This window comes from Zophobas morio, unplaced genomic scaffold (assembly GCF_036711695.1).
Source record: "Zophobas morio isolate AGI-343-1 ecotype UQ-CSIRO unplaced genomic scaffold, CSIRO_AGI_Zmor_V1 ptg000031l, whole genome shotgun sequence".
Classification (NCBI taxonomy): domain Eukaryota; kingdom Metazoa; phylum Arthropoda; class Insecta; order Coleoptera; family Tenebrionidae; genus Zophobas; species Zophobas morio.
In genome coordinates, this window is record NW_026972136.1 from 6,723,719 (window position 1) to 6,747,883 (window position 24,165).

Here is a 24,165-nt window from a genome sequence, read left to right on the forward strand (position 1 = left end):
GGAGATTCTTCAAAACTTCTCCAAAAAAAAAAAACACCAGGAGCCCTTAGATTGTTTAAAATTTCTCCAAAAATGAAACACTACAAGCCCTCAAAATTCTTGAAAACCATTTTCAAAACCATAACACCAGACCCCTGAGATTTTTTGAAATTTCTCCAAAAAAAAAAAAACACCAGGAGCCATTTCATTCATGAAAACCATTTCAAAACCATAACACTAGAGCCCCCGAGATTCATTAAAACTTCTCCAAAAAAAGAACACCAGGAACCCTCAAGATTCATGAAAACCATTCTAAAACCATAACACTAGAGCCCCCGAGATTCTTTCAAACTTCTCCAAGAAAAAAAAACACCAGGAGCCCTCAAAATTCTATAAAACTATATGAAAAACGTAACACCAGCTGTCCTCAAGATTTTTTAATGCTTCTCCAAAAACAAAACACTAGGAACCCTCATGATACTTCAAAACTTCTCCAAAAAAAACACCAGGATCCCTCAAGATTCTTTAAAACTTCTCCAAAAATGAAACAATAGGACCCCTCAAGATTCTTTAAAACTTCTCCAAAAATGAATCACTAGGAACCCTCAAGATTTTTAAAAACCATTTCAAAACCATAACATCGGAGCCCCTGAGATTTTTTGAAACTTCTTAACAAAAAAAAAAAACACCAGGAGCCCTCAGATTGTTTAAAACTTCTCCAAAAATGAAACACTACAAGCCCTCAAGATTCTTGAAAACCATTTTCAAAACCATAACACCAGACCCCTGAGATTTTTTGGAATTTCTCCAAAAAAAAAACACCACGAGCCATTTCATTCATGAAAACCATTTCAAAACCATAACACTAGAGCCCCCGAGATTCATTAAAATTTCTCCAAAAAAAGTACACCAGGAACCCTCAAGATTCATGAAAGCCATTTCAAAACCAGTTCATCATATTTTAAAATAGTTACTTTGAACATGGGCTGAGTCTATTGAACTTTGACTATTATTTTTTCCAAACAATTTAAATTTTAAAGACGCATGAGTCCATGTTTTTGCAATGATTCGAATAGGTGTTTAAGTCGTCGTGCCCACCAGACCAAGGACTTTGCTTAGTCTCAGAAAATAAAAGACAACTTCAGTAGTAAAGTTTGTTTCACTTTTCGCTTGCCGTGGGCGAATTATACTTATCATATCAATAAGACCCACCACTGACCCGGAAATGACCGGCATTCAGGCAAGACTTCTATCATTACGGGTACTAAGACCAAGTAATGATATGCATTGATTAGATTAACAGAATAATTATTAATTATTTAATAATTATTATTAAACCCTGTGTTACCTCTACTGCCTTTATTTTTTATTATTATATATACATATACTTAGTCTGCTAATAAATTTAGTCTCCAGTAAAAAATATTTACGATATCGTCATTATTGTTGATCACCTCCTGAATGGTAATACCTACGAGTTTTACTCATGGGTTTTACCTAATGCTGAAGGCGATGACAGGATTATACCTCGTGTTATAACTTGTCAAATTGTAATCATTTATCATGGCTTTGACGTTATGATTATTGCACTAAGCACTTATTGACTAATTGAGTAATTCCAAAACAATTAAATTAACTCACCATAACCCCTCAGATCCTCAAAACACTAAAAAACAATTTTGCACTTTTTAACGGTTCACGATGTGACACGAGAGCACGAGACAACTACGAAACCAGAGAACATAATGTAGTCTTCTCTGTTTTTTAGACTAATCTGGGTACGGAACGCACGTGCAGATTAATTCAGGTGTCTCGGGCAAGCCCTTAGATCACTTTTATTCGAAAATAAGGAGTATAATGAGTACGTGGTACGTAAGAAAGTTTAAAGAACATAATTGCAAGGATTTGTTATCGGCTTTATTATTTATAAAATTTGAGAAATTTATATTTTACTAATTTTAAAACCTCTAAAAAAATTAAGTTGGGCATTGCCCACCTTGCCCACCCCGACCGGCCGCCACTGATGGTTACATGTTAACTAAAATTTGGCTTAATCATCGCCACCACCAATGGGATCTCCTAAATTTATAATAAAAGGTTCTTTAAATTTTGTAAAATAAGATACTCCTGTACTTGTAGTGTGTGAATCCGTGTCGAATTTTCACCCTAGACATGCAGAATTTTTTGAAAAAATTCAAAACTGAACAACAATATTTTGCAATATAACTTTGAAACTGCAAAACCAATTGCTCTGAAACCTTGCAAATATTTTAAGGTTATCGTAATAATAAATCAAAACATTAGGAATCCTCAACATTCTTGAAAAACATTACAAAACCATAACACTAGAGCCTCCGAGATTCTTCAAAATTTCTCCAAAAAAAAAACACCAGGAGCCTTCAAGATTCTTTAAAACTTCTCCAAAAATGAAACACTAGGAGCCCTCAAGAGTCTTGAAAACCATTTCTAAACCATATCACTAGAGCCCCCGAGATTCCTCAAAACTTCTCAAAAAAATACACCAGGAGCCCTCAAGATTCTTTAAAACTTCTCCAAAAGTGAAACACCAGGAGCCCTCAAGATTCTTTAAAACCATTTCAAAACCATAACACCAGAGCCCCTGAGATTTTTTGAAACTTCTCGAAAAAAAAAACACCAGGAGCCCTGAGGATTCATGAAAACCATTTCAAAACCATACAGTGGAGCCCCCGAGATTTTTCAAAACTTCTCCAAAAAAAAAAAAACACCAGGAACCCTCAAGGTTCTTTAAAACTTCTCCAAAAATGAAACACTAAGAGCCCTCAAGATTCTTGAAAACCATTTCTAAACCATATCATTAGAGCCCCCGAGAGTCTTCAAAACTTCTTAAAAAAAACACCAGGAGCCCTCAAGATTCTTTAAAACTTCTCCAAAAATGAAACACTTGGAGTCCTCAAGATTCTTGAAAACCATTTCAAAATCATTACACAGAACCCCTTAGATTTTTTGAAACTTCTCCAAATAAAAGAAAACACCAGGAGCACTGAGGATTCATGAAAACCATTTCAAAACCATAACAGTGGAGCCCCCGAGATTCTTCAAAACTTCAAAAAAAAAATACCAGGAGCCCTCAAGATTCTTTAAAACTGTTTTGAAACCACACCTCTAAGTGCTCCTGAGATTCTTTAAAATTCGTCCAAAAACAAAGACAGAAAGAAGCCTCAAAATTTTTTAAAACTATTTCAAAACCGTAACACCGGTTCCGTCGCGATTTTTTAAAGACCAGATTCTTTACAACTTCTCCAAAAACATAGCACTAGGAGGCCCTGAGATTCATTTAAATTCTTGCAAAAACAAAACACCAGGATCTTCTAAGATTCTTTAAAACTATTTCAAGAACATTTCACCAGGGTTCCCTGAGATTTTTAAAATTCTTAAAAAATTAAAACACCGTCTGCTCATAAAATCGTTGTTTTTCTTTTTTTTTTTCAAAAATGAAACATTGGATGTTCAAAAGATTCTTGAAGATATTTCCAAAAATAAAACACTAGGGCCGTCTAAGATTCTTTCAAATTCTTTCAAATATAAAACATCAGGAACCCCCTCAAGATTATTTTAATTCTTCTCCGCCCACGCTCCCTCTCTTTTCTTAAAGAGCAGCTCATTTTCCAAAATCAGTCTTATCTTTAGCGGCTACTAGTACCACCCACCCATCCTCTCGTATCTTAGAGGATTAATGACTGCTGGTTAAAAGGTGGATTTCAGTCACCATCGCTACTAAGAAATCAGAAACTGTAGTGACACCCGTTATATTTAAGGAATTTAATATTTTTCTTTTATTGTTTGTTTTTATTTGTTAAGAAGTGTAATTAATTTGGCCTGTAAATGGAATTTTTCTGATGAATAAAATGTATTTATTTAAATTACATTAAATTCATTTTTTACGATATTTCTCTGCTGCATTTTTTTTGGTGGATTGAAATGTTTTCAAGGGCTTAGAATATAGAAAAGCTGCAGTTTGATGCATAATACATCAATATAATCATTTTATCATGGAAAAACTTTCAAAAATATTAATGTTGGGCTAGGCAACCAGTAATACTGATGTATTATGTGTAAAACCTGTACAAAATCTGTGAATGTTAACAAAAATGCTACGAATCCCGCATGACTTCGACGTCCAAAAGTTTCTTAGTGCTTCATTTTTTCGTAAATTTCTACCAATGTTTCGGAATTGCCAAAATAAAAGCGACAAATTTTGAAATATTGGATACGTTTGTTTTAATACACTTGTGCCATATTGTCTATTATACAATGTGATGTTATTAAAAGTAATAAAATCAAAACTTTAACAATTAAAATTCAGTCTTGGGGCGGATTTCTATCCACTTCTTGATAGCCGGCAGTTCGTTTACTTTCTGAACCAAGCTTTTCAGGCTTGGAGAGTTGGCCAAACAGTCTCCCCCAAAAAAGAAGTCGAAAGCACCACAAACCGTGGTGAAGTAGAAATCAGCCCAGGTCAACTAAAACAAACAATTAGTGTTCAATTAACAAAAAATAATAACAACAAATTACCCTCCCCAAAGCTAGATGTCCGTTATTTTGTTGAACGATCGTCTCCAACCGCGTTATATAGTAAGGAATCGTCTCTTTGGCCGCTGTTTCAAGAAGAGTTTTCTTCTTTTCTTCGTCTTTCTCGAAATGTATAGCCAACAATTCTAAAAATTAAATCACCGTCAACAATACACCCCCCTCCACACACATTTTTTCCTACTCAAGCGCAAATCGTTTATCGTATCGACTATAGCATCGATTTCCAGATTTTCCCAGTCGTCCTTTCCTGCAAGCCCGACTTGTTTGGCCAGATATCTGGCAATTGCGATGCTCTGACCCGCTTGTTTCCCGTCGTGTTCAAGGACAGGGAGTGTACCGAACGGCATTTCTGCAATTAAAAATAAAATAAAATAAAATAAAATTTGGAGGGGGCGCTAAGTCGTCTTACTCTCTTTAAGCTGAGGCCATTCTTCTTGTGTGACACGAACATCCTCGAACTCTATTCCTCCGTAGTTGAGAAGAAATCGCGCCGTTTCGGCTAGACCTCTAAAGTTGAAGTAAGAGAGTTTGTATGCGGGTGCCATTTTTTTTTTAAGAGCAGCTAGAGTAGAAATAACACTATCGATTTGAGCGAAAGCTGATAAACTACTGACAATTATCGCGTGTAGAGTTATTTAACTGAACTGCTGCGTATCTGTCGTCATAATCTGGGTGGTTACGTGAACACGAGTTTATTTTATTGCCTATTTTTAGGCGTAGTTATTCGCTAAAAATTCTTCAGATGAAGCGAATTAACGCGGGTCAACATAATTTTAAAAGGGCACATGCTGCGTTAGGCAACCAACAATACAACTTTTCATTATTATGTATTTTAATTTTGTAATTAAATGTGTTCAGATCATTTCGACGGGTGTTGAAACTCGTCTTAATTAGAAATACATGTGTTTTTCTTGCTCCCACGAAGATACACGAACTACCATGCATTCAATATTCATTCAATATCATCATGACCACACGCAACTTGAAATATTGAATTATTCATTGAGTTATTGCGATCTTAATGTTTAATTCACTGGATGTCGGCAGCCTTCCTACACATTTTACGTATAGGACTGTGGAGTAAATTGAAGCAGGAGTGCAGTATTGGAAATCAGTACTAAGGCGGCTATATTTAGAAATAGTAAAGACTACACACAACAAATATTATCAATTTTTATTTCAGTTGCTATGCAGCTCGGAAAAAATATGTTATCTTTTGGTTATCTGTTGTATTTTTCACCACTAGGTTACAAAATTGTGAAATATTTCGACAACTTACGAAAAAGTACAAATTTATGCCGGAATGTAAAATCAGCATGATTTAGCAAAAAAATCTATTAGGTAATTTATTGCAATGTTGTTTGTAACGTTGGCGTTTCCTTTGTGGCGGTTGTTTGACCTTGTGTTTGATCTGAATCATCTCACACTGTTTTAAAATAAATACTGTTATCGGTGGTTTATTCTGAGACTTATGTAATTTTATTCGATTACCTTTTGATAAAAGTTGTTTTTTTCGATGTGTGTTCTCAGGGAATTTATAAAAAAGTATCTAATGAGTGTTCATTAATAAATTTGTGATGATATCTTACACTAAGGAGTATCCTGTTGCTGAAAATTTTTGCGTTGGTTTTTTTAGATAAGCTGCTGTTTTAATAATTAATATTTGGTATCTGAAAACATTAAATTAGACTTTCGTCAAAGTAGGCCTACAGTATTTGCTAAGCTCAATTATCTATAAAAGAATTGGTCGAAGATTACATTTTTTGAGTCACCCTGTATAAGCAAATCTAAAAAATATGACTGTACTGATAAATTACAAGTCTAGTCTGATCATATTTTGCACATTTTCGAAAGGATTTATTCCGCAAAATTTTGCGATTATTTTTTTGGTTGTTTTACAATTTTGATTTTTTTTCCCAAAAATCTGGACATTATTGGTGGGGATGATTAGACAAATTTTGGTTAGCGTTTTACCATTTAGGTACATGATATTTCTAAATAATTTCGGAAGCTTGCACGGTCGGAGTCAATACATGATCGTTTTACGGGTTGGGACCGTGTTAATTGCGAACCCAAAAACTCAGTTAACACGGTCCTAATCATGTATGATATTTCTAACATAAATACAAAATTTGTTTTGAGATTGTCTAATAGAAATTGTACTCTAGGGGTCATGAAAGGTCGAGAAAACGTTAAAGTAGAGGGTCGGCCAATGGACTCAATTACAATACAGTGTAACTTCGAGCTGAACAACTTCATACACTACTGAAAACAAATTTCAAGAAATAAACCTTAATTTTCTTAAACAGAAATAAAGCATTCTTAACATTGGAAAAAATATTACTCCGTGACCATAACCACGCTATATTTTTGGAATCAACGCGTCGGGATCTATATCCTTGAATTTAATCAGAATTTTTAGATGACTTTTTCAAAAATGAAATTTCCCATTACGTATTCGTATTATCTCCCTTATGCAAATTTCGACCCATTCTCGACAATTTTCGACATTTAACTACATACTTCCATGTAGATTTTGGGCCACAGAAGTCACTTCTGGCCTCATTCAGAAATTTCAAAAAATTCGAATTTCATACCGAATTTTCCGAAAATATTGCTCCGTTACCATAAACATGCTATATTTTTTCAGAATTTTTGGACAACTTTTTCAAAATTGAAATTTTACACTTGCCAAATAACCTACCCTCTAAGAAAATAAAGAAAAGGTACTAGTCCCACCCACCCACTCTTTATTTCCTTAGAAGAGTAAGTCATCTGCCAAAATCAGTCTTATCTGAGAGTCAGAGACTGATTGTTGCAAATGACAGATCCTCTAAGAAAATAAGGGTGGGTGGGCGGGGCTATTACTTGTCAAGATAAGACTGATTTTGGCAGATGACCCACTCTTCTAAGAAAATAAAGGGTGGGTGGGTGGGGCTAGTACTTGTCAAGATAATACTGATTTTGGCAGATGACTTATTTTTCTAAGAAAATAAAGGCTGGGTGGGTGGGGCTATTACTTGCTAAAAATAAAAAAATAAAAAATAAAAAATGACAGATAAATGAGAAATCGGAAAATTGTACAACTGTATAATCGGAAAATTAAAACATTGAAAAAAAAATCAAATCTTATAAAATTTAATTCGAAATTCCTGTTTACATTTTTTTTAGTTTTTAGATTTTTCAACTTTTGAATATTTCATTTGATCATTTTTTTCAAGTTTTAACTTTACAATTTTGGAATTTTTTGATTTTTAATTTTTCAAGTTCTCAAGTGAAAATTTTCCTTTTCACGATTTGTCGTTTTTCAATTTTTTACTAAAAGAACAAATTTATTCTACCGTAATTTTGAAAAATCGAAAAATTGAAAATTAGAAACAGAATTTTCAGATTAAAGTTACGGTGACACAAAATTAAAAATCGAAAATTTAAAAAAAATATACATGTATATATTTTCTCGATATTTAAAAAATCAAATAATTTTAATCCAATAAGCTCACTGGCAGATATCAGTTGAACTGGATACACTTACAAAGCTTTTTTAGATTTGTGGCAAAAGTAGTCTTCGATTTTGTTTCAAGTTGTCTGAATTTGTTTATTCGGACCCCCAAGAAGGTTTCACATTCTTCAAAAGACATTCGGCGCCCCCGAAGTTTCACATTAAAAAAAAAAAAAAGACATTTGGGGCCCCCGGGAAGGTTTTACATTTAAAAAAAATACAGTTGGGACCCCCGAGAAGGTTTTACATTTTTAAAAGACAGTTGCGACTCCCGAGAAGGTTTCACATTAAAAAAAAATATTTGGGAGCCCCGTGAAGGTTTTACATTTTAGAGTAGACAGTTGGGACCTCCGAGAAGGTTTCACATTTAAAACAAAAGATATTTGGGACCCCCAGAGGGTTTAAGATACACTTGGCACCCCCGAGGTTTTATATTAAAAAAAAAGATAGTTGGGACCCCCGAGAAGGTTTCACATTAAAAAGAAAATATATTTGGGGCCCCCAAGAAGCTTTTACATTTTTAAAAAAGACAGTTGGGACTCCCGGGAAGGTTTCACATTAAAAAAAAAGATATTTGGGAGCCCCGAGAAGGCTTTGCATTTTAGAATAGACAGTTGGGATCCCCGAGAAGGTTTTACATTTTTAAAAAAGACATTTGGGACTCCTGAGAAGGTTTCACATTAAAAACAAAAGATATTTGGGACCCAGGAGCGGGTTTAACATACACATGGGACCCCCGAGGTTTTATATTTTTAAAAAAGAGGGTTGGGACCCCCGAGAAGGTTTCACATTAAAAAGAAAATATATTTGGGGCCCCCGAGAAGGTTTTACATTAAAAAAAAAACAGTTGGGACTCCCGAGAAGGTTGCACATTAAAATAAAAGATATTTGGGAGCTCCGAGAAGGTTTTACATTTTAGAATAGACAGTTGGGACCCCCGAGAAGGTTTCACATTTAAAACAAAAGATATTTGGGACCCCGGAGAGGGTTTAACATACACATGGGACCCCCGAGGTTTTATATTTTTAAAAAAGACAGTTGGGACCCCCGAGAAGGTTTCACATTAAAAAGAAAATATATTTGGGGCCCCCGAGAAGGTTTTATATTTTTAAAAAAGACAGTTGGTAACCCCAAGAAGATTTCGCCTTCTTTAAAAAGGAAAATTGGTACCTCACGAAAGTTTCACATTTTTAAAAAAAGATATTTGGGGCCTCCAAGAATTTTTTACATTTTTTAAAAAGACATTTGGGACTCTCGAGAAGGTTTCACATTAAAAAAAAAGATATTTGAGACCACGGGGAGGGTTTAACATACACATGGGACCCCCGAGGTTTTATATTTTTAAAAAAGACAGTTGAGACCCCCGAGAAGGTTTCACATTAAAAAGAAAATATATTTGGGGTCTTCGAGAAGGTTTTATATTTTTAAAAAAGACAGTTGGCAACCCCAATAATATTTCTCCTTCGTTAAAAAGGAAAATTGGTACCCCACGAAAGTTTCACATTTTTAAAAAAAAGATATTTGGGGCCTCCAAGAATTTTTTACATTTTTTAAAAAGACATTTGGGACTCCCGGGAAGGTTTCACATTAAAAAAAAAAAGATATTTGGGAGCCCCGAGAAGGTTTTGCATTTTAGAATAGACAGTTGGGACCCCCGAGAAGGTTTCACATTAAAAATAAAATATATTTGGGGCCCCCGAGAAGGTTTTACATTTTTAAAAATGATAGTTGGGACTCCCGTGAAAGTTTCACATTAAAAAAAAAGATATTTGTGAGCCCTGAGAAGGTTTTACATTTTAGAATAGACAGTTGGGACCCCCGAGAAGGTATTATGTTTTTACAAAAGACAGTTGGGGCCCCCGAAGTTTCACATTAAATAAAAAGATATTTGGGGCCCCGGAGAAGGTTTTACATTTTAAAAAAATACAGTTGGGATCCCTGAGAAGGGTTTACATTTTTAAAAAAGACATTTGGGACTCCCGAGAAGGTTTCACATTAAAAAAAAAGATATTTGGGAGCCCCGACAAGATTTTACATTTTAGAATAGACAGTTGGGACCCCCGAGAAGGTTTTATATATTAAAAAAAGGCAGTTGAGGCCCCCGAAGTTTCACATTAAAAGAAAGATATTTGGGGCCCCCGAGAATGTTTTACATTTTTAAAAAAGACAGTTGCGTCCCCCGAGGCTTCTCCTTCTTAAAAAAATTGGTCAAAGTTTACTTCGACAAAACTTTCCTCGCCCTTGAAGTACAGCCAAATAAATCATTTTCTTGCTTTCTGATAATCTCTATAAGATAAAAATCAGTGGCGTCAATAACGCTCCCGCAGCTTATTTGACTTGCATTTTTCTTCAATTTTAATTTTTTTTTTCCTAATTATTTCGATTTGCATTTTTTCTAGTTTTCAAGTTCATTTTTTTTTAATTTTCCAACTTTTCAGTTTAATTTCTAGATTTTGCACTTTTCGATTCGAGTTTCTCGAGGTTTCAATTTTTAATTTTTCCATGTGCAATTTTTCGTTTCAGTTTTTCATTTTCTTTATTTGTATAAAAAACTGCCACAATTGTAAAATTAAAAAATCGGAAGTTTTTTCAGTTGCCCAGAGAAATCAAAAATCGAAAGACAGATTAAAAAATTGAAAATTTAAAAAGCGGGAAATTGAAAAATTCGAAAGTTGAAAAATCGAAAAAAAAAAATCTAGTTATACGTTACGATAAAACTGGAATAGGTCGTCTGCCAAAATCAGTCTTATCTTGGCAAGTATGAGACTGATTTTTAAATATAATATTTTACATATAAATTACATATTCTCTAAGAAAATAAGGGTGGGTGGGCGGGGCTAGTACTTTTTCATAGATGAGTAAGTCATTTGTCAAAATGAGTCATGTTTTCAAGTTCAGTTCGGATTGCAGAGTTTTTGTTTGGATTAAAGAGATATCGACTTCAACTAGCCTCTGTTCGGATTACTGGATGTTCGGATAATCGTGGGTTCGGATTATAGATGTTATACTGTACTTCCTTCGCTTACGTTCGGGAGGTAAAAGGGGTACATTGTAGTCAATATGTTGTATACATGGGTTGTACAATTTACGATAAAAGAAACAACAAAAATTTAAATGCAGATAATTTTATTCAACAACAAACAATATTCGCAATGTATTTTTTAATGATAATAAAAAAACATAAATTGAATAATATCATCTTATTAACACTTATCATGGAATTATCGAGCGAAAGTCACAAAATATGTTCACCTTTTCTGATAAAGTTAAAAAAAGTAAACTCAGTCTACATTTCAGTCTTTGGTCGAATTTCAATCCACTTTTTGATAGCCGGGAGCTCATTTACTTTTTCCCTCAAACCTTTCAAATTTGGAAAACCGGCAAGGTTGTCTTTTCCAGTCAGTATATCGAATATTGGAGAAAGCGACGCCCAGTGTAAATCGGCCCACGTCAACTGCAACACAACAATAATTTCCAAAATAACAAAACCGAAAATTCTTACCCGTCCCAGTGCCAAATAACCGTTATTCTTTTGAACGATCGCTTCCAAACGCGGCAAATAATAAGGAAGCGCTTCTTTCAGAGCCTTTTCTTTCAGTGACTCCTTTTTAGAACTGTCTTGCTCATAATAAATAGGTAACACCTCTGTAAAATTACAAAACCAAAATTCAAAAACAATCAAACAGAATCAAGCACTTGACATACTGAGATACAAATCATACACAGTGTTCACAATTGCATCAATCTCCAAGTCCTCCCAATCGTCATTCCCCGCTAACTTAACTTTCTTCGCCAAATATTTGGCAATAGCGATGCTCTGACAAATCTGCTTCCCTTCATGTTCCAGAACCGGGACTATCCCGAACTGCATTTCTGCAAAGTTGACACACTAAAGTTTAAGGAGCAAAAACTAAATTCGGTGTACTTGGTTTCAACTGGGGCCACTCCTCATCCTCGAAACGGATGTCTTCAAATTCGATACCGCCGTAGTTGAAAAGGAAGCGACATGTTTCTCCCAAACCACGGGCGTTAAAGTAGATGAATTTGTAAGCCGGTGCCATCGCAAAATCCGCGACTCAAAACTAGCTTTTTGTGCTACCAAATATGCGCCGAGAACTGGCAGATTAACAATATTGTCAGATGCGCGCGCCGCCTCTAATTTAATGAAAATGAAGGTCAAGTGGCTTATTTCGGTTCGGGAAGCTGGCAACGAAAATTGAAGCTTGAAATCTTTTTTTTTTATTGAGTCTGTTTGTTTTACCTTTTAAATGGTTTGTGAGATTTTCATTTTCATATTATATATAGTTTAATTATTTTATTTGCTTACACAGGAGATGTAAAAAAATAATGTATGGATTGATTTATTTTTATAGTTATTTAGTGAATGGGTCATAATTTATCTAAATTTGCAAACATAGTAATGTTATGATTCACATTATATTGTACTATAAACATTAACACGCTTATCCCCACCAAACAAGAAATGACATCATCTCAGCAACCATTAATAATTGCTATGCATGAGATAGTTGTTTTCCCTAAGAGGGAGGAGAACTTTTGTGTAAATAATTAAACTGTTAGGTTTTTTTAAAATTTATGTTTTATTTTACATACGTAAAAAATACACTTTAAAATGGTGTCTTTGGTCGAGCTTCAATCCACTTCTTAATGGCCGGCAACCCGTTCACTTTTTCCCTCAAACCCTTCAGATTGGCATATTTAGCCAGGTTGTCGCCTCCGGTCAATAAATCGAACATCGGAGACATTGTAGCAAAGTAGAAATCAGCCCAGGTCAACTAAAGTAATCACACGATCTTAAAAACCATTTTAAATCTGACTTGCATTCTTACCCGACCCAACGCCAAATATCCTTTATTTTTCTTAACACGCTCTTCGAAACGCGACAAATAATAAGGGAGAGATTCTTTCTGAGCAGTTTCAATCAGTGTCTTCTTCTTAGATTCGTCCTTTTCGGAAAATATAGGTACCAATTCTACAAACCACAAAATCAGAAGTTGTTCAAACTAAGTCAAATTTTCGTACTCTGATACAAATCTTGAACTGTATTGACAACTGCATCGATTTCCAGGTCTTCCCAATCGTCGTTTCCTGCCAGTTTGACTTTTTTGGCCAAATAACGTGCAATGGCGATGCTTTGGCCCACTTGTTTTCCGTTGTGTTCGAGAAGGGGGACCACACCGAAGGGAGTTTCTGCGGGATTTTGGTCATAGTTATATTTTAGTATTAATTTGTCCACTTACTTGGTTTCCACTGGGGCCAATCTTCTTGTTTTATGCGGACATCCTCGAAATCGATTCCTCCGTAATTGATAAGGAAGCGAGAGGTTTCAGCCACTCCACAGCCATCAAAGTAAGTAAGTTTGTATGCTGGTGCCATTTCTGGAAACTATTTTCGAAGAAGGACGTAAATAGTGTCGAACGAGTGTTGAGCTGTACAGCGAACGAATGTTCAAGGATCACTGACGAAAATGTGCAGATTACATGCTAAAGTTTGTTTATATACGCAGTTGTTATCTTGAATTTGTTTTGGAGGTATATAGAAGTCAGTTATTTGTTAGTAGTGGGGTATTTTTAAACAATAAAAGTTAAAACATTTGCAAATATTTATTATGATGAGTGTGAACAACCGTATCTGAGACAATAATAACGTTAGTTTGAAAAAAGAAAATTTGACCTTGTGAATCTTCACGGAAAAATTCATACATGAAATTACATTTCACTTTGTGACCGTGCTCTCTGATCCGTTCTTTCGTTGCTGGTGATGCTTCACACTCACTACAGGAATCTTTCCCTTTTTTTCTGTGATAAAATGATATTGATACAGATGTATTATAATCAAACTGCAGCTTTTTTCATGTTCTAAACCCCTGAAAACAGTTACATCAACTTAAAAATGTCTTTATTAAAATCAAAATATACCATAAATTAATTCAAAATACGTGGAATGATTTTAATAGAAGTATTAGTGGAAAATTAGTGATACACTGCTTAGCAGAGTTTTTAACAAAAACGAACAATTACTGAAGAAAAATGGCTTTGAATTCAAGGCGGTTTGAGTGGTTTTCGACTGATTTGTCTAATTTATCACGACGAACTCAAGTTCAAAATTAATTTTATACAAGTCACCCGGAAGAGTGGATGCTATTATGTCGATTATCATATCAGAAACTGGTAGATTTGGAGTCATATAATTGTTAATATTTCTAGTCCATGGTAGATTAGGACTGTCTGTACTATTTTAGTATTACTACAAATTCATTATAATACCTACAGCTGAACAGGATTTTTTATTATTAAAATTTTGACGAACAATTTACCATGTTTCTGATTACATTTATTCTACTTCAGGCATTGCAGCGAAATTTATATATTTATCCGAATTAAAAAAACTCTGTTTATTTAATGCCCATTTATTACCACCTAAAATTCCTAATTTACCGTTAGAGACCTAAAGTGTTAATTAAACGACCTAATTGTAAATTTTAAAAGACTTAAAATAGGATTCCACGACCAACGAAGCGGACGTGCTTGCACAATAGAGATTTTCCGTGAATTCATTGTTTTGGCTGGCAGATTGTTTAAAAATGGGTTGTAAACAACGCTCTTGAGTTTAATGGTACGGGTTGGTGTCGCCAACTGACAACGCTGGCCTGCATTTCATTTAGATTATAGCTGGAAAGAGGTGAATCTTTGAAAAAGCATTTTATTTTAGAATTTTATTGTTATTGATACTGAGTGTCTTTGCGTGTTAGTGAGTGTGCTGGGGCCGGTTTTGATTTTTGTGCATACAGTAAAGAATCCTCAACATGCCTAAGGTAAAATCATCCATGAAAGATAAAATCAAATTATGGTTAGGGAATAATTTGGACACTAATTTTCAATTTTCTTCAAAGACAATGAGTTATTCTGCAAAGTGTGTGGAAAAGTTGTATGTAAACATTTGAAATATTGAAGCTTGAATTTTGTTCACATTTTTGTTTCCTAGTTTAAGTGCGAAAAAAAAATCACACTTTGAACAACACTGCATTGGCGATGCACATAAAAAGAACGAGAATAAATCCACTAAACAGACTTTATTAAACATTAGTTCCGACAATGATTTTACGCAATTTTGCACCGATTTATGTAGGGCATTTACCGCAGCAAATATTCCACGGAATAAAGTTAATTGTCTTGAGTTTAAAAATTTTATGCATAAATATACAGGAATCTCAGAAAGCACTCTGAGAAAAACATATTTACCAAAAGATTACGATATGGTGAGCACTAGAATTTTTATTTAAAAACTTTTTAACGTAAATTTTATAATTTACAGGTAATTAAACAAATTAGAAATTCTTTTGGCAGTAATAATATATGGATTAGCGTCGATGAGACGGACAGATTAGGAAGATACATAGCCCATTTAGTAATTGGAAAGTTATCTTCTGAAGAAGCTGACTGTCCATTTCTACTAGCTTTGAAGCAGCTTGATAAAACTAATAGCAACACAATCTCGAGATTTATAACGAATCATTGGGTGTGCTATTGATAATTTTAAGCATTGAAATTATTATAATTTATTTAATTGTTAATTTGTAGCTTTATTGTGGCCAAAAGGAACTGAACACAAAAAAGTTAAATGGTTTGTATCAGATGGTGCTTCATACATGATCAAAACTGGTACTAATTTGAAGGTGTTTTGTGAAAATATAACACATTTAACATGTATGGCACATGGGTTACATTTAAAGTGTCTGAAACAATTCGACTGAATTATCCAGATGTCAATGAGATAATTAGCAATGTTAAGAAAATCTTTTTGAAAACACCAATAAGAATAGAGTTTTATAAAAACAGTTTACTAAATACACCTCTCCCAACTGAACCTGTATTAACCAGGTGGGGCACTTGGATTCAAGCAGCATTGTTTTATGCAGAACACTTTGATGTTTTAAAACAAGTGAGTAAATATATAATGGTCTTTTACTATAATTCTTATATTGGATATTTTTAGGTTGTAATGTCATTTGAAGCTACAGATGCACAAAGCATTAAAAACTCAAGCACTCCTGAATAAAGCAAACGTTAAAAATGAACTCTTGTAGGTACATTAAAACTCACTTTAAAATTATTGCTGATGCAATAGAACAATTGGAAACTATAGGTTTAAAATTAAACCAAAGTATGGAAATTGTGGAAAAAGTGTATACATCTTTAAAGAACACACCAGGAAAGATGGGGGAAATGGCGCTCCAAAAATTATGTTCTCTATTATAAAAGCATCCAGGGTACGATTTTATATGTTCAGTAAATAACGTAATTTGTGGTAATGGAAATGCTACTAACAATACATACATAAATGAAAACGTAGTTTGTTGAATATTTAATTTTGCACCCATCACTTCTTGTGATGTGGAACGCACGTTTTCAAAACTTAAAAGTGTTTTAAGCGATCAAAGGGGTAAATTTACAATCGAAAATTTAGAGAAATATATAGTTTGCTTTTGTAACACATTTTAAATACCTGAATTAATATTTTATTTTTTGTTAAATGCGACTTGCTTTAATTTGATCGCCATAACTTGCGATAAATTAGAATTAGTGGACGTAACTATAGATCGTTTGTTTGTTTAATCATTTTTTTGTTTGTTACACAAAATATTTGTTTCTATAATGTTTTGTTTAATGTTTTTTTTTTTAATATATATTTTTTTGATGTATGCTTTTTCGTTGAGCAAATATTTTTTCCTCCACGTTTTTAAGCTAAACTAAGATTTCTATAACCTGATTCGTCAATTTTGGGACCTAAAAATGTCTCCTTTTATTCATTTTTTAACGACCTAAAATCCGATGCCTAGTGATGAGGTAATTAATTTTTTGAGAGGAGATAAACGGAAAAATTTTGTTTAACCTTTTACCATTCTTACAATAACCTTAAAACGTTTTCAAGAATTCAGAGCATTCGGTTTTGCAATCAGATACATCTGTAGAAAAGAAGTATTATGTAATAAATTATTAATATGAAGTCAATGGGGAAAAACATGAAAATTAAAAAACAAATTTTATGTTAATTTTTGTTCATTTCACTCCTAAGTTTCGTCCTGCGTCATTTTCAAAGTGTCAATATTCGTCAGTTTTTTCGATTGTTCACTGGATCAAGTTGATCTGGTAATCCTCATCTAAAATCTACCCGTAATAAATTTGTTAAATAAGAATTTATTATTTATTAAAAAAAATCACTGTATTGTTTGGTTTAAAATATTACCTCAAAAAATTCTCGTTTGGAATTCAAAATTTTTTGTAAGTTTTGGTCTTTGTCCACTTTATTCTATCTAAGCGTTTAGGGTTTATGGAAACCCGCAGTGAGGAGGTGGAACAGTCTAATATCCCTCTTTTGTTCGGAACATGTTTTCCCCCTTCCTTTCTTATTTCTTTCCAACATTCTTGCAATATTTTGCAATCACCTCTCTCACTAAACTTCTCTTCAAATCCAACCGCCCTTTTACCCGCTTCCACTCTCATTTTCTCCCTTTTTGTTTCTTCTCTCACTATATACCCCGGCGTATACTTTTCCAATCCCAATGTCCATTTCAAGTATTTTTCTTGCACTCTCTCTATTTTTTTATATTCCCTCCATCCCCAAATCTCAGCTCCGTATATAAATACACTTTTGATCAAACTATCAAACATCATCATTCTTCTCTTATAATCATGTCCAAATTTTCTCTCTCCTATTCCCCATACTATTTCTATCACTTTGTTCGCTTTTCGGACCATTTCTTGAATATGCGCTCTATCTGAGTTATTGCTCTTTAATGTATAAGTACTGGAATTCTTTCACCTGTTCAATGTTCTTCCCTCTCCATGCCCACTCTTCCTTCTCCTTTCTTACTTTCTTCCAAAACACCCCCATTTTTTTTTCCACATTCACTTCCAATTCCTTTTTTTACATACTTCTCGAAATTTTTAGTCATTGTTTTCATTTCTTCTCTATTCCATTCACTCTCACCGTATTTACTGTTTCTTCCTATATTTCTTCCATTTTCGTTACCAGGTACGCATCTATTCCCTTTCTCCTCAAATACTCCCACATTTTCTCTCTATTCACGCTATCAAACGCTGCTTTGAAATCTATGAACAATGCGTACATTCGTCCACCCTCTTTCCTTATTTCTCTTTCCAGTAAATTTCGCAGGATGTACACATTGTCCATAGCACCTCTTCTTTCCTAAACCCTGCCTGACCGTCTGATAACATACCCCTTGCTTCCATCTCCTTTCGTAACCTCTCATCTAGTATCATTGCGCATAACTAATTGAGCAAGGTGATCCCTCGGTAGTTCTTCACATCACTTTTTTGACCCTTTTTAAATAATGGAATTTTTATGCCTTCTCTCCATTGCCGAGGAAACCCTTTTCCCTTCCAAACTCCATCTACCACTTCCCATATCTTTCTTTCACTCCTTCTGTCCCGAACATCCACGTTTCGTTCTGGACTCCATCCCCTCCTGGTGCCTTTCCTCTTTTCAGTCCTTCAATCTGTCTTCCTATTTCATCTTCTGTTATTTCCGAACCTCTCCGCATTTCTTTCGTTGTTGTGATTCCTTTATTTATTTTGCAGCATTTTTCCTCACAACCTCCCTATAATTCTATAAAGTGTCTTTTCCATGTATTTTGAAAGTCTTCCTTCTCCGTTCCTTGTTTATATATCTCCATACGTCTTCTTCTGTATTCAGGCACTTTATTGTCTTCTCTTCTTCTTCTCGTTTTTCTCTTTTTCTTTCTTCCCATTTTCTCCTATAATTTTCTCTTGCTTTTAGGTACTCTTCTTTCCTTCCCTTGTTATTCTCCCATTTTCTTAATTTTTCCCTTGCTTTTCTCCTCAACTCACTACATTCTCCGTTCCATCCATTATTCCTCCCTTGCCATATGAATATCTTTCTTTTTTCCGTAGCTTCTACAATTAGGTTGCTCAGTTCCGTTATCATAGCTTCTATATCTTTTTCACTTCGAATTTCTTTTTTTCTATTTCTTTTCTTTCGTTTCTTCTCTCTTGTTTTTCGTACTCTTGCTCTTTTCCTTTGATTTTTATTTCTAGTGGCATTTGGACTGATTCTACCCTTTCTCCCACTTTGAAACTCTCTATTTCTTCCCACGCCTCTGACAATCTCATATTATTGTCAATACTTTTCACTATCAACTTAGTGTGAAATAATTTGGTATGATTTCATTAAGAGATTTTTCTTTCATTGTTTTTTTTTCTTGTTGTATATTGTTCTACCCAGATAACTTTAATATTTTTCTAAAGGAACAACAAACAGTATTTAAAATAATTTTAAATGATTGTCTTAAGATATCGTAAATGGTGTTTACAATGGAATAAATTTCTAGATTCTCCCAAAAATTCGAATGAAATTCGAAGCAAAGTTTACAATTGTTCTAAAAAATATTATTGGTAACAGGGAACTCCTTAAAATTCGTTTTAGAAACAGCTATATCTACTAAGTATACTGTAGCAATAATTGTGCCGCATACTTTTGCTGAAGCTATTACTACAGCAGGTTACTTTGGCCGCTTCTCGATATAGCTCTATTCAAGCCAGGTTTTAAAGGTTTCAAAGATAATTTCTTCATTGTTCTGCTTACCATCTATATAATAAAAAAAGAAATATTAGTAGCTAGTACTTGTTAAGACAAGATTGATTTTGGTAAATGGTATATCCTCTACAAAAAAAAGGGTGGGTGGGTGGGGCTAAGACTTGCTAAGCTAGGATTGAACAGTATTAAGAGTAGTCACTGCAGCGAAGAAGGGGTGGGTGGACGGGGCTACTGCTTACTCATAAAACTCCATTTCACTGACTTATTTTATTTAGTGTAAAATGGAAATTAGAAATTGAAAAATAACATTATTGTATTCCCAACATTTCTGGCAAAATGGACTGAGCGGTTCCTGATTTAATCGATAAAATAAATTGACTCACGAGCCAATTTCAAATTGGGTTTACAATTTCGCAAGTCTCGGTTGCTATGGAAGTTGCGATGACAGCAGTCGCGAGGACGAATCAAATCGCGAATCGCAACAACTGTCATCGAAATTACCATAGCAACGGCACTTGCGATTTCGCAAATCTAACTTGAAACTACCCCCTTAGTCATTAATTTTTTTGAGACAACCTGTATAAGCAAATCTAAAAAATATTAACGCAGTGATAAATCACAAGTACAGATCATCATATTTTGCACATTTAAGATAAGATTTTTTTCAGCAATATTTTGAGGGGACGTCATCGATTTTTAGGGGGGTGAGCAAATACAGTTTGATCAAAAATCTACCATGCTCATGATCATTTTAAAACATCGCCAAAATTTCGAAGCATTGGGTTTTGCAGTTCCTGATTAAATCAATAAAATAAATTCGCGCATTCATTAATATTTTTTTGAGTCACCCTGTATAAGTAAATCCAAAAAATATGAATGGAATGATAAATCACAAGTACGGACTCATACTATCTTCTACATTTTAGATAGGATTTATTCAGCAAAATTTCGAGCCGACGTCATCAGTTTTTTGGGGGCGATAAGCAAATATTTTCTTCAAGAATTTCAGACATGTTGATACCTTATTGAACCCAATTTCCATCAAACCTCCAAAGGCTCTATCCAGTTCAAGTCTTTTAATCGTCGTAAGGAGGGAGCAGTGTTACATGATGTTAAATAGATCTGACGCGTGCTGAGCTGTGTACTGCGAATGCATGTTCAAAGATCACTAGTTCAAAGGTGGGATCATTACTAGCTAAACTGTTCATTTATACTTCAGTTGTTAAATATTTAATAAATGTTAAATCGGTTTTGACATAATAAAATTAGTTATAATATGGTAACGAAATTATACTTCATTTTGTGGTTATACTAAGTATAATCCATTTTTTAAATTTTGGAAATGCTTCAACTTTTTTCCTTAGATGGTGTCTATAATGGAATGGATATATCCAGATTCTTCTAAGCTTCATCCGAAGAAAGATCTACAATTCTGCCCAAATACCTACAGATGGAAACACCTCGTTCACTATTTTGCCATTGTGTTTCAAAAATGGTAAAAGGTGATTTTAGATTGAAAAATAATTTTTGGATTTGAAAGACATGTAATGTAAATTGGTCATCTATTCTATTGTTAAGTAGCTTTATTGTACGTTGAAATAGGTACTAACAGCTTAGGGTTGCTTGTGTTTGCTGATGTTTTAGATACACTTATAAATATCTGTATTTACCCAGAAACAAATAAACAGGTTTACCTCTCTGCAGAGAAATTTGGCATTATATGCAAAAAATTGCTAAAATATGCAAGATATGCAAGAAATGCAAGAAAAATTACTTTTTTTACACATTCATATTTTATTTCTATAATTTCTTACAACGTTTATAACTTAGATAATATTATTATGAAATAAACCCATACGCCGCCCCGGTACGACGCCTATGGGTCGTCGGGAACTTTCTAGTGTATACGGAGATGACTCATCGTCGAAGACAGCGGCCGACGCTCGCTAGAGAAAGGCCTGGAAACGGAAGTCGCGTTCCCATTTAATAGTTGTATAAAAAATTTAGAGGATTTACGTTTTATTTTTTATCTTTCACATGAAAATCAGTTCATTTTAAAACAACATACGTAAAAAAATACATTTTAAAACGGTGTCTTTGGTCGAACTTCAATCCACTTCTTAATGGCTGCCAATCCGTCGACTTTTTCCTTTAAACCCTTCAGATTGGCATATTTAGCCAGGTTGTCGCCTCCAGTCAATAAATCCATCATCGGAGTTATTGTAGCAAAGTAGAAATCGGCCCAGGTCAACTAAAACAAGCACACGATCTCTAAATCCATTTTAAATCTGACTTGTAACTCTTACCCGACCCAACGCCAAATATCCTTTGTTTTTCTTAACAAGTTCTTCAAGACGCGACAAATAATAAGGAAGCGATTCTTTCTGAGCACTTTCAATCAGTGCCTTCTTCTTAGATTCGTCCTTCTCGTAATATATAGGTCCCAACTCTACAAAACACAAAATCAGAAATTATTCAAACTAAGTCAAATTTTCGTACTCAAATACAAATCTTGAACTGTATTAATAACTGCATCGATTTCCAGGTCTTCCCAATTGTCGTTTCCTGCCAGTTTGACTTTTTTGGCCAAGTAACGTGCAATGGCGAGGCTTTGGCCCACTTGTTTTCCGTTGTGTTCGAGAAGGGGGACTACACCGAAGGGAGTTTCTGCGGGATTTTGGTCATAGTTATATTTTAGTATTAATTTGTCCACTTACTTGGTTTCCACTGGGGCCAATCTTCTTGTTTTATGCGGACATCCTCGTAATCGATTCCTCCGTATTTGAAGAGGAAGCGAGAGGTTTCGGCCAGTCCACAGCCATCAAAATAAGTAAGTTTGTATGCTGGTGCCATTTATGGAAACTATTTTCGAAGAAGGACTAAGTAAATAGTGTGGAACGAGTGCGGAGCTGTACAGCGAATGAATGAATGTTCAAGGACCACTAATAAAAGTGTACGAATTACATCCTAAAGTTGTTTATATACATAGTAGTTATCTCCAATTGGCTTTGAGGTATCTAGAAATTAATTATTTGTTAGTAGTGGGGTATTTTTAAACAATAAAAGTTAATCAACCACAAAAATGTGACAGAAAAATATCGTAAAAAAACCACCATTGTGTTCTGTCTTTTTTTTGTGTGTTAATCATCATAGAGTCACTTGAAAATCCTCACATTCATAAAGTCATATTAAACATTTGTTAGTGGTACAATTTATTTTAATAATAATGCCTTTATTAAAATCAAAATACACCATAACTTCATTCAAAATACGTCGAATGATTTTGACAAGAGTGTTAGTGGAAAATTATCGATACAGTGGAGTTATGTAATCTCTAGTGTTTGCTGATGTTTTAGATATCATATACACCTATATTTGTATTTACCCAGAAACACATAAACAGGTTTATCTTTCATGTGCATTTTTAGAAAAAGTGTTAGAGATAAAAGTTATCTCCTCACGTCCTTGTAAACTATTTTATTTATTTGATTTTTTAGAAAATTTGACAAATTAATAAAACCGACTGTGGTTTCAACAAGATAAAGTTCTATAAAATAATTAAAGAAATCATTACTCATTCTGATGCATGTATGAGTAATGGAGGGCTAGCAAAACCGCTATTCATTAAAATCGTGTATTATTTATTTACATTTTTAATCACTCTCACACAAATAAGAAATAAATACACATTTCAAAAGTCACTCGCTGGTCTAGTTTCAATCTTCTTAATAGCTGGGAGTTCGTTAACTTTGTCTCTCACAGCTTTCAATTTTGGGCAATTGGCCAGACAATCCTGGCCAGTGATGGCATCAAACATTGGAGAAATCGTAGCAAAGTAAAAATCAGCCCACGTCAACTAAAACAAAACTTCTAAACCAAGTATCCAATTTTTGGAAAATTAGTACCCGACCAAGTGCCAAATAACCATAATTTTTTTCAACAATGGCTTCTAAACGAGGAAGGTGATACGAAAATGACTCCTTAATTAGAGTGTCAATAAGAGCGTTCCTCTTAGTTTGGTCTTGCTCTCTTCCAATGGGAACCAGTTCTACCAAACCAAGATAGAAAAAAAAATCAAACTATTAAAACAGTCGTTACTTTGTCGAATGTCGCTAATTGTATCCACGATGGAATCAATTTCCAAATTTTCCCAATCGTTGTTTCCTGCAAGTTTGACAAGATTGGCTAAATAGCGAGCAATCGCGATGCTCTGGTTTATTTGTTTGCCGTTGTGTTCCAGAAGAGGAAGTTGACCAAATGGAGTTTTTTCTTTCCACTGGGGCCAGTCTTCGAACTGGACGCGGGCATCTTCAAATTCTATTCCACCGTATTTGAAAAGAAAACGAGACGTTTCGGCTACACCGTAAATTAATCACCGTAAATTAATTTGTACTCTGGTGCCATTTTGACAATAATTCACCGTGCTGTGGTAATACTTGGAAAGTATTGAAACGTGGAGGAGATTTATGTAATCAGTGATACAAATAACCCTATCTAATCGCTTTCTGGCAGGTTTT

At 34.2% G+C, this 24,165-nt stretch overlaps 4 protein-coding genes and 1 pseudogene across 4 annotated transcripts; all 5 read right to left on the minus strand.

Annotated features, from left to right (window-relative positions):
• Positions 1-4,214: 4,214 nt before the first annotated feature.
• LOC135139236 (glutathione S-transferase-like) lies at positions 4,215-5,184 on the minus strand. Its single transcript, XM_064069394.1, has 4 exons — positions 4,961-5,184; positions 4,733-4,900; positions 4,534-4,676; positions 4,215-4,481 (listed from the first exon to the last, which is right to left on the minus strand). Exons 1-4 carry the CDS (start codon positions 5,094-5,096, stop codon positions 4,314-4,316), a joined length of 615 nt encoding a protein of 204 aa, XP_063925464.1. The 5' UTR covers positions 5,097-5,184; the 3' UTR covers positions 4,215-4,313.
• A 5,975-nt stretch (positions 5,185-11,159) lies between these two features.
• LOC135139289 (glutathione S-transferase-like) lies at positions 11,160-12,175 on the minus strand. The gene is made up of 4 exons (XM_064069473.1): positions 11,976-12,175; positions 11,756-11,923; positions 11,553-11,695; positions 11,160-11,504 (listed from the first exon to the last, which is right to left on the minus strand). Exons 1-4 carry the CDS (start codon positions 12,109-12,111, stop codon positions 11,337-11,339), a joined length of 615 nt encoding a protein of 204 aa, XP_063925543.1. The 5' UTR covers positions 12,112-12,175; the 3' UTR covers positions 11,160-11,336.
• Positions 12,176-12,632: 457 nt separating this feature from the next.
• Positions 12,633-13,548, minus strand: LOC135139286 (glutathione S-transferase-like). Its single transcript, XM_064069470.1, has 4 exons — positions 13,312-13,548; positions 13,094-13,261; positions 12,901-13,043; positions 12,633-12,846 (listed from the first exon to the last, which is right to left on the minus strand). The coding sequence occupies exons 1-4, from the start codon at positions 13,445-13,447 to the stop codon at positions 12,679-12,681; spliced, it is 615 nt and encodes a 204-aa protein (XP_063925540.1). The 5' UTR covers positions 13,448-13,548; the 3' UTR covers positions 12,633-12,678.
• Positions 13,549-21,650: 8,102 nt separating this feature from the next.
• LOC135139287 (glutathione S-transferase-like) lies at positions 21,651-22,606 on the minus strand. Its single transcript, XM_064069471.1, has 4 exons — positions 22,366-22,606; positions 22,148-22,315; positions 21,955-22,097; positions 21,651-21,899 (listed from the first exon to the last, which is right to left on the minus strand). The coding sequence occupies exons 1-4, from the start codon at positions 22,499-22,501 to the stop codon at positions 21,732-21,734; spliced, it is 615 nt and encodes a 204-aa protein (XP_063925541.1). The 5' UTR covers positions 22,502-22,606; the 3' UTR covers positions 21,651-21,731.
• A 662-nt stretch (positions 22,607-23,268) lies between these two features.
• LOC135139294 (glutathione S-transferase-like) lies at positions 23,269-24,109 on the minus strand (annotated as a pseudogene).
• Positions 24,110-24,165: the final 56 nt, after the last annotated feature.